The sequence below is a fragment of the Protopterus annectens genome, chromosome 3.part1, assembly GCF_019279795.1.
Source record: "Protopterus annectens isolate FY-2018-M chromosome 3.part1, PAN1.0, whole genome shotgun sequence".
Classification (NCBI taxonomy): Eukaryota; Metazoa; Chordata; order Ceratodontiformes; family Protopteridae; genus Protopterus; species Protopterus annectens.
Window position 1 is genome coordinate 1,124,785,644 of NC_056732.1, and position 11,436 is coordinate 1,124,797,079.

The 11,436-nt window shown below is 36.7% G+C and overlaps 1 protein-coding gene across 1 annotated transcript in view; it reads left to right on the plus strand.

Moving 5' to 3' along the window:
* The window catches only part of LOC122797757 (transient receptor potential cation channel subfamily A member 1-like), a 1,751,748-nt gene that overhangs the window by 158,084 nt on the left and 1,582,228 nt on the right, over positions 1-11,436 (plus strand). Inside the window, exon 9 of the mRNA XM_044066281.1 lies at positions 2,799-2,898. Coding sequence (XP_043922216.1) covers positions 2,799-2,898 — 100 coding nt within the window. The remainder of the gene's footprint in view (positions 1-2,798; positions 2,899-11,436) is intronic.

An 11,436-nucleotide genomic window follows, 5' to 3' on the forward strand; every position in this document is an offset into this window, starting at 1 on the left:
ATTCCGCCACAGTAATGAGACTTCTTCAGAATAATCTTGCTTAAGAAATAATGAACATTTGCACAGACGTCCTACAACTGTAATGAGCAAGTCCAGCAAAAGCATGATGTTATATTAAAATTGGCTTAATAATACATGAGTAAAATTAAATAAAAAATCCCTATAAAGTACTTCAGCTCTACTCTTCACAATAGTCCTTATGCTAACTAAATTGTTAAAAGCAGCAGATTCAGTGGCTTTTATTTTCATCTGGCAAAAATGAATGTTAATTAAAGGATTCAGACTAGGAACTTCAATGGCATTTCATTCTGACTGCACTGCAGCCCTTCCTTTTCTAGCAAATTCTCTGCATCAGCCCTTCTCTGCACTAGTCATATGCTACCAGTCACAAAAAGTAGGCTTTTTAAATTGGGATACTGTTATATATTGTAGTCATAGCTGTATATTGAATTATCTTGACTTCACAGCTTGTGTGACATCTAACTTTAGAATGCTTGACAGTAGTCACAAACTGCAACTTAGATCATATACGTGGAATTGCAGCTGTATTATTTGGAGAATGAGATTGTTAGCAAAAACTGCAGAAAGATTCAGAGATGTATAGAAAAATCATGTAAAATCATTGTTTTCTTCTTTTTTTCTTTTTTTTTCTGCTGAGAGCTAAGACCCTAACATAAGTATTCACTTCTGTACTGGTACTCCTGTAATCTCCTGTAATCTGTTAGTTAACATTATAGCTGTAATGGTCTAACTGGAATACAAACATGTATGGTTTGAATATTATTATACTGAAAGCTAAAACAAAATCAGAAAAGAATACATCAAAACACAAAAATATTAAAACACCATGGTCTTGAAAAAAGTAGCAACAAATCTCTAAATTTAGGACTGAACTGTTAAAACTGACATGTATGAAACAATAATCACTATACTGTCTCTTTTACGAACATTTTAGCATTGTCCCACAGTGAAGAAACAATGGCCTTGTATCATTGAAAACTGCTGTCCTTTCAGTGTTACAGTGCATAGTTTATCATAGCAACACTGCATCTTACAATTAGGGTTGGACTTCTTCAAGTATGGATAATGCATTATTATCCATGGCACTATCTGCTTTACTAAATTTCTTTATAGCAACTAAATTCACTAATCTGCAAGAGTTTTCCTCAAGAGAATGATCTTCCTATATAAACAGGTTTTTATCTGATTGCAAGCTGTCTCCTAAGTTCCATAAAAATTTTGCAGACAGAAGCTAGAGATTGTGGTTCTGCTAAAAAAGTTATCAGTGTTAATTGTTGCTGATTACTAAGGAAATAACTTCAAGAGTGTAGAAAGCAGCCTATAGACTTCCAATTAAGGATGTAATAAGAACTCTGGAAGAAATACGAGACAGGAAGAAGGGGAAAAATTGGGAATATAATCCTGGTAAAAGAGGTAAGCATTCTGGGAGAAATTTTCTTAAACTGAATAAAGACTGTTGAGAACAAGACAAGATTATTATTATATAGTGCCTTATAATTTTTCATTTTTTATTTGTTTGTGATCTTCTGCTATTGGGTTGTTTTCCTTATGTATAAGAAATATACATAGAAAGTGGAAGATGAAGTTTAGATTTTAATTTTGTAATAAAGATAAGGGGCAACCATTATAGGGAATGATAGTGCACCATGCATGAGGTTTGCACAAATTCTGGTATATTATTTGGTTTTCATTCAATAACATTTCCTGCAGGAAAAAAATATCACTGAAAGCATTGTGGATAACTTGCATCTGGATTTCTGTATTATATTAAATTATTGTACTTGAAGAACTTTTGTTTTCTGTTTTAAAATATTTTGCCAAAACAATGAGTAACAAGGTCACACAGTAAAATCTAAAAGAAAAACCCAGCCAAGCTAGATTTTCACTGTGTGATTCCTTGTATTGAGGTAACATGGGATATACGGAAATGACCCATTTAAGGACATCAGGTGTTTCAACTATATGGCATTTCTGAATGCCCATGACTTTTTTTCTTTTTTAAGTCTGTTATAGACAAATTCAGACTAATAAAGCCAAACCCCACTAGTTGTGGACATGCATGTTTCAGACTTCTTATGACCTCATCAGCACATCATAAGTGGACTGTTTAGCTAATGTATGGAAACACAGGGTTGTTGTACCCAGCTGATGTTCAAAACCATTAGGGTATCTGTAAAAATATCTCAACTAATAAACCAAAACAATGAGTATGGGTCATTTGCATATATCCCAGGAGTCATTTGTATATATCCCATTTTACCTCTAATACAAGAGGTTTTAAAGTTTTAAATCTTTTGCAGATTGCTTTGTATGGCTCCTTTATTCTCAGCTATCTTATTTAAATTTTTAGTTGTTACACACTGAGTGCAATTAACAAAAAAAAGTTGCAAAATATCAGGATAATATTCTAACTTCTAGCTCACTATGATTATAGTTTTAAGAAATCAGACATGACCAGCCTTCTAAATACTTGCTAGCTCAATGCAAATCAACTAAGCATACTACGATGCAGAAATGACCTGAAAAAGATAAATTTAAGTAGGATGCTAAAATGGTCACTGATAAAATAAACAATTATTTCACTTTTATTGGATTATTAACCATATGCCTTTGTATTTTAATATGAACTACATTTTAATATGAGCACCATATGGGAACTGTATAGAATTATTGGCTAAGTTGTTCATGTCAGAATTATAATATGTTGTATTTCATTTCTAGTTACACACATAAAGGTGCTGGGTATGAACTCACTTATTTATGCCACTTTTTTACAGGGAGCTTTTATTGACTGCATTGACAGTAAGTCACAGTCTCCACTGTTGCTGGCTGCGTTTTGTGGGTCATGGAAGGTATTGAATTTACTTGTGATGAAAGGTATGTATCACTTCCAGTGAGTTATAGGACTCTAAACTGTTTGCTTATCTGTGCTAAAAATGCTATTAATTATTATTATTATTATTATTATTATTGCAATTATTCATAGCTCTCAACTGTTCAGATTTTTGCAGAATATCCAGATTTTTGCCTCATGTATTTAGTCTATTCCTCATAAAATATGTGGCTTTCTGGTAAATCCTCGAGGTTTGAAATAACTAAATAATGACAGATATTTGATTTTTGGACTCCATATCATTCAGAAAATATATGTTAATGCAAAACTGTTACTCTAGGCTATACAAGCAATGTTTAAAATCTGTCCATATTTCTGGGTGTTTGTCCACCCACTATTTGTGGCTTTGTCCAGATTACTTCCACTGGGAGGTTGAAAGATATTTTATTATATCCTTATAATGGAGCTGTTAAATTATTTTACCATTGATTCTTATTGTGGCATGTGCTTTGGGCAAATAAAATGGAATCAAATTACACGGTATAATAAAACATGAGTTAATGTGAAATATGATTATTTTATAAGCAAAGGCAGAAAACATATGCAGCACTCTTAACTTCATTGGATCCCACTGGGGATCTGAATATTGGCCCATCTACAAGTTCAAGTTTATTAGAGTACTTAAATCTTAAGTACCATTATGAACTTTCACTAACAAAAAAAAATGTGAATAAATAAATCAGTAATATATGAATAAAATGAAATTTAGCACAAGGCAAATAGCTTTCCAAAATGAAATAAGCAGTAAATAGCAGACTACATAGTAATGAACCTGTAAAAGCTTTGATAGATTGCAAAGTGTACTGCTAAAAGTAATAACTTAATGAGAAACTAAGAGTTAATAATATGGAATGGAGTTGAAGCAGACTATATTACAAAATATCATAGTCCATTTTCCATAAAAAACATCCCCAGTCCTCCACCATCTTGGCAACAGTCCAATAAAGCACCAAAGAGGAAAGTCACGGACGGAAAAAGAACAACATAGCTGGAATAAGCAGGCAGGTGGAAAATGAACACCAGGTTCCAGTTGTTATTCCAAAGCTCTCAAGCTTTACCTAACTGTAGACATTCAACCCTTCCACTTCCTTAAGCAGTCCAGAATGAAAAATGTAATTAACCTGAGCCTGATCTCCAGGACGGTCAGCAGAAGGTTTTCCACCTCATTATAACTCCAGTCTCCAGTCAGAACAATCTGCAGCATGTCAGAAATATCAGGATCAGAAACATACAGGAGACGCTCCATACTTTAACAAGACACTTTTTCCACTCCACTCAATAGTGCAAACAGCAAGATGCTTTAGAGAAAATGTAGTCACATTCATAAGTAGGGTGGAAAGAAGTTTAACTCTCTCAATAAAGCTTCAGGCTCTCATCCAAAACTCCAGTCCAAACAACAAGCTGTGGTAAAGCAGAAAGAATAGACTTGGAACAAACGTTCAGGTATTCTGTACTGTAACAACCCATCTTCACATTTCCACTCAGCAGTTAAAAAACAAGATGCAATTAGATCCAGATCAAATTCATTTCCATTCACAGCTAGGACAGAAGAGTGTTCCTCCACTCACTAAAATTCCAGGTTCCCAACCAAAACTCCAGTCCAGGCAAACTATCTCAAGCAAAGAAAAAAGAGTACATCAACAAAAGCCCAACACACACAGGAATATCTCTACATAATAGCAAGATATAGCAATGCTGAAAGTCTGACTGCCACAGTTGCACTTCCCCTAAAACTTCAGACTGTCACTGCGATGCTGACGACTATAACCCAAAAGGTCTGCAAGTATACCTGACATATCATGCACTATACTTTTTGTGGCCATGAAGGTTGGAAGCAAAAATAACTTACCTGAAAATGATGAGTACTGTGACAACATATTCATACATATGGGTTCACTATGAAATCTCGAAATACTGAAATCCCGAATTTCAGTATTTCAAAATCACATAGCCGAAACCTTCAAATCCTGAAAATCCATAACCGTGAAATTCAAAATCCCGAACCTACACTACACACAGAGCACACACATAAACATACACACAACTTCCCCCCACAAGCACACAGACAAACCTAGACCACATATAACCGGGGGTCAAGCCCCCCTCAACTCCATGACCCCCCTACTTATATATATTAACTCTGAGATTGCACAGTCAGACACACAAAGGTAACTCACACCCACACATTTCACAGTCCCTCGAACACACACATCACAGTCACAACACACACTGACATACACTAAAGCCCCTAACTAACACACTTACACATACATACATACCCAAACTAACACCTAAACATTCACACACCACAAAACCAAAAGTGGTAATTCAAAATCTCCATACTTCGGGATTTTGAATTTCGCACTTCTGGTGTTTTGGGATTTCAAGGCTTTGGTGTTATTATTTCGAAATACTGAAATTTGGGTATTTCAAAATTATGAACGGAACCCATATATACACATATGCAAAACTAGATATAAATGTATGTATAAACTTCTAAATGAATACAAAGCTTGAGAGATACATATAGTACAAATAGGGGTGTCATTTAAGTTATACAGGCATTACTTTATCTAATCACAAGTAGGCTAAAAAGTGGTTGAATCACAATTGCTCTAATGGTTTTCTTCAGTACATTTATCAGTTATAACTCTGATAATAAGGAAAGTCTTTGATTTGTTGATTACTGGCATGAGTTTTCTTATAGATTTATAAGTAATATTGCAGTTTGCTTTATCATGTTGTGCTGGATTGTGCAAGCTAATGGCACATTTCCAGCACTTTTCCCTTTTCTCCCACTGTAGTGTGACAGTGGAGTTTTTTATGTATATGTTATAAGGATGAGGGGTTAAAGCCTCCCACATGAGGGAACAGGGGGGACTTGCCTCCTGCAAAAAAAAAAAAAAAACACTTTTTTTTTGTTTTTTTATGTTATTCTGGGTTATACCAAGTGTGTTTAGATCAATTGGGTTAGATCATTTGTTTTTAGATATTCTGTGTTTTAGATCAAGTGACATATGCTCATAGATAGGTATAGATATATTGACCTAAACTAACAGCATACCCTAAACCTCAACCATGCAAAAACCCTAGCTGACATAAAATCAGCACATATAATGTTACCCTTTCCAAACCTGTGAATAACACCAAGAAAACTACTGCCCTACACATTATTCTTTGGGGGTCAGGACTCCCCATGTGTCTCCACACACCCAAAATGTATACATACCAACACAACAATCAAACAATCATGATAAAAGTAGCAAACCTCTAAAGGAAGAAAATCACTGACAGCACACAAGGAAATATCACACTAGGAGAGAATTTCTGCTACAAATGGCACCACAAAGAAATAGTAGACTGACTAAATCAATATGTGTGCACATAAGACAGACAGACACACACACACACACACACATGCATGCACACACACACACACACACACACACACACACACACACACACACACACACACACACACGCGCGCACACACACACACACACACATACATGCATGCACATGTACACACATGTACACACATGCACACACTCACTCACATGCATACGCACACACACACACATGCACACGCGCGCTCACTCGCACACACATGCACACGCACATACTTACACACACACACACACACACGCACACACGCACACACGCACACACACACACACACACACACACACACACACACACACACACACACACACTCACACAGACACACACACACACATACATGCATGGACATGTGCACGCATGTACACACATTCACACACTGAAGGTTGCATGTATGTATACACATTACAGCACTTATGAACACATTCTAGATGACATATAATTTTTGTAGAAATCATGTCTTTTTACCAAAGGCACATAGACTGAATGCCACCTTGTTGAAACAACCATTCTAGACCAGCATAGCTCAGTGATGATTTCTGTCACCAATAAATATGTAAACCGAATGTATTAATTTTTTTCCAGGAGACGTAGGTTCTCCAGGCATCTTAGATGGGGGGAGGGGAGGGTACAAGCCTCTACTTCACAACTTAAACACACTACTTCTTATGTTGCTCCTACTCTTGCTAAGGAAAAATTAAAACACGTGTTCCTTTATCATCTACATTGTGTAAAATTACCACATGTATATTTACTGTAAGTAAAAAGAATTCTTCTGCAGTATATTTGACACAATGGCTGTCTGTCAGATAAACAATCACACTTTAATTTTGTGTTGGTTGACAGAATTCTTGTTGCTTTTTGTTTGCTTTACATAAAAAGCGTAACTGTTCATATTGCTGAATTAACATTTCCATTATGTGCAAATGAGCACCTTAATTTTAAACTTACATTAAATAATTAAATAAATATGAGATATGTGAGGTTCTTGAATGTGAGGCATGAAAGATATTAGACTGTAGATTTAAAGAATGGATTTTAGGATGAGTTGCAAAGCTATGAGTCAATTGCCATGTTCTTTATTACCATACAAGAAATTTCATGTATGACACAAATCAGGCCCCCACATACTCCATTTATCTGTTTTGCCTGTTTTTAATTTTTTTTTTTTTTTTTTTGTTATGTTTCTGGGCTATGCTAGTTTAATTGGTCCCAGTGTGGTATTCATAGGTCCATAGTTCATGCATGCATATGCGAGTAGTGCCACTACTCCTCTATGCAGATATGCTAAGCACTACTAAATGGTGCTGAGTATGAAAAAGTGAAGGGCCGCACAAACACTCCACTGCAGGTTTGCCAGTGTGAATGATCATAAAATGGAGTCTAACTGATGAGATTTCCTGCAAAGGAAGCTGCATGAGTGTAAAGTGACATTTGTTTTTGGTTACTTTCATTGTTTTAAAGTGAGTGGGAGCCATTGCAAGCTAGTATATGCAACTGAGGATTATTTTAGGAAAGCGATGCTAAGCAAAGCTGACTAGAAGTGAATTTAAAAAAGTTATAAAGTATTATTTACTGAATGTAAGGATGTTGTTGTATGGACTCCTTGGCTGGTTCTTTATAAGGTTGGAAGTGAGAAGATAGGAAACTAGAAATGAGGGAGACAGAAGACAAGGGGCCCACAAAAGGAAGACATCAAGACAGTTATGCTGGATAAGGTGGAAGAGAAGGGACAGTATGTTTTTGGTGGGGGAAAGACCTTATTTTTCAATTTTTTTTCTTTTTTATGAGGGAAGTTGAGGAAGGAAGAAGGAACAGGGCTGTAATCAAAAGCTTAGGAAAGAGTTAAGGAGTACATGAAACATAGAAAGACAGAGAAGACAGACAGGAACACTATGGTATGCTGACACTGGTGGATGACATGAGACATACAGATGGCAGATAGAAAAAAAAAGTGGAGGGAGTAGAGATAGGAATACAGTTCTCACTCTAGTCAGGAGGACCTCAGTTACCTCTCTACAGCCTGATGGATCTGTAGATGCAGACCCTGGTGAGATGGTGGTAGAGGTTTCCAGTAGCTGAATAGTTGAAATCTACAGGGGCAGAGAATCTTGAACCCCCAGGAGGATGTCCTATATACATTGAAAGCACCTCTCCACAGGTAAATCAGCAGCTGCCTCTACCATGTCCCAAAGCTCATGATGTTATCAGCTTTCTAGGTTGCCATGCACCCAGGTGGGGCACACATGGCTGGCGCTACCGCCACGACCCTCTGAAGAAATTTCTGGGTAGGTAGGCAGAGGGATGTGGTAAGCATTCCCTGACACGGGACTGATGTGGCTGGGCTACCACTGGGAATGAATGCTGAAAATTAATCTTCTCCTTTAAACTTCTTTTTGCAGGGGAGGTGAGCCTCCCATACCCCCGAACTTATATATACCAACTCCAGGATTGCCAAACCTCAGAGAAAAGGGAATATGCTGAGCAGTGAGATCTCAAACTTAGTATATTTAAGTACATTTTTTGGCCATTTAGTCTCTGTGCTTTACGACTTGGTCTAGCATGTCCTGACATTTCACATTTTTACACAGATTGGCAAAGTGTCTCTGCTAATGTGATCTGTAAATCTAACATCTTCTAATGTCTCCATTCCTGTCCATGTACTGACATGTTGCTATCCCTGTACCGTAAGCCATCTGATTCATTATGGCTACATCTTATCCAAAAGGCTCTGCTAAGTATGGTTCCATTTTCCATCCATGTTTTGACATTATAAATTGTTGCTTGAAAATAAATGTTGTTGCATATTCTTGCATCTATAAATATGTATACGTTTTTTAGCATATCCTTGTATCTGTAAATATGTTTTGTTCATTTCTTAAGTGATTGTATTCACCCAGGCTCTACTTGCAAATGGTCCATTGTGACCAGTGCAGTACCAGAGTTAACAAATATAAATAAGTAAATAAATGAATAGATAAATAATAAAGTATACATACATGCAGGATATGTTATAACTGAGGTTGCTAAGTAAAACTAATCAATAGCAATCGCCCTGTATTCACTTTGCAGGCAAATGAATGGCTTTAGTGTTATAGCTGAAAGAAAGTAAAATGACAGCAGACCACACAAGAAAAAATAATATACATATTTTCTGTCAGAAAACAGTTGATTGTTCATAATCTCTAAAGTGGAAACTTTCTCCTCTGCACACTGCAATACACATTCCTTAATGTTATTACTTACACTGCTTTCTGTTATTAAATTCTGTTTGAACATTAGAGGTCCGACTGACTTCAACCCTAGTCGATTTCTCTCAGATGTGAGGATCAGTCCTTGTAGCTTGTGTCTATAAGGTGAACAGCTTAAACATTGTGCCAAACCCAACATATAATGTTCTTTAAAAAACTTATATAATGCTTGAGTCTTTAAACTTCTCATTTTTCCATTACCATTAACTGTACAGCTCACAGTTGACAGTCATCAAAGTAGAGGTATGAAAAACAAAACACATATAGCAAGCAATTAATTATGTAGAAAAAAAATGTAATAACAATGCAGATGTCTGATGTATAGTGAGAGAAGGCCATAGACCACCTAGGATAACCCACAGGTAACATTACATGCATCAAGTTTAATCTTTGTGATATTACAGTACTACTAGGTCCATAGTGGTAGACTAGATGCTGCCTGCCCCTCTGCATGCACAGCTGTGTACCAGGCATGAGCCTGCTGTATATGGTTCCGTGATGCTGTTGTAAATTGGCCACCATCACTGTCATCACTAGTGGAAGGAATGATAGTTGTGGGAACTGTGCTGTCATTATGGGGAAGTAGAATACCAAATAGAGGCATATTCATGTGCAGAATGCAACATGTAGTAAACATCCTGTATGCATAACATGGTCATACTGAAGGCGATCCCCTTTCTCATTCAGGCAATGGAGATGGGCTTTCAGCAGGACACACACTTGCTCACATGCCATCTGTATCTGGAACAGGACAGTGTTCAACCATTCCCCTAGAGTTATGGACTGGGTAGCTGGCATCACCTGGAAAAAAGGGTGGAACATATCAAAAGAAGTGGGGTATAGAACTAAGCAATACATGTTCAAATTATACCTACAGAAATTATTATGACTGGAAATGTTTGCACTTGCCAACAAGATTACCATGAGGTATGCTACCATGGAAGAAGAGGTGGTTAATGTGCTGGATGTGAGAATTATGGGCATTGCCAGGAAGCTGTGTTGACAGATTGGTGATGCACCCCCATGTATCACAAATTACCCAGCAGGTGACTGAATGGTAGCCCTTCTTGTTCCACTACTGCTCTCCCTGTGGTCCAGATGAGGCCCAATGGCAACACGGCAGCAGTACATCACACTATGCACCTTTGGAAAATTTGAAGTCCTAAGGTGACACTGGCAGATAAATATATCAATCCAGACATGCCAAAAGTATGCTGAGGAACTGTTTAAGTATACTTAAGGCAGAAGCCTGAGAAATATCAAAAGTGCCAACATTTGTCTCTGAAAGTTCCCCATAGCACATATAGTGAGGATTATACATACCCTGCTGTCCACAGGTATGGTAAGTCCACCCAGTTCTCATATGTGGGACATATAAACTCAATAACCCCCCCATTATATTCCAATCACCTCTAAATCTATTGAGGATTTATTGATCAGCAAAGTTAAAATGAGTCATCATTGCTTATATCTGCTCCTTCTAGACCATCTATATATATATATATATATATATATATATATATATATATATATATATATATATATATATATATATATATATATATATGTGTGTGTGTGTGTGTGTGTGTATATACAGATGCATAACTAGGGTGGGACAAAAGGATCAGTCACCCTGGGCATAAACTGTTAGGGTGCATGATCTGCACATGACAATTGATCTTAAGTGCATATTGCATTTGTGGTCAAAACTGAAGAGCATTTGCACTCCATGTATGGCACTAACTGAGGTTCCTTACAGATGTAGCATTCAATTTGCTACAGTTTAAATTAAAAGGACAGAAAGCTTTGTTTTCTTGCTGATCAGAGTTGAGAACAGTAAATCTATAAGAGCGAACCTGAGAAGCATCAGAT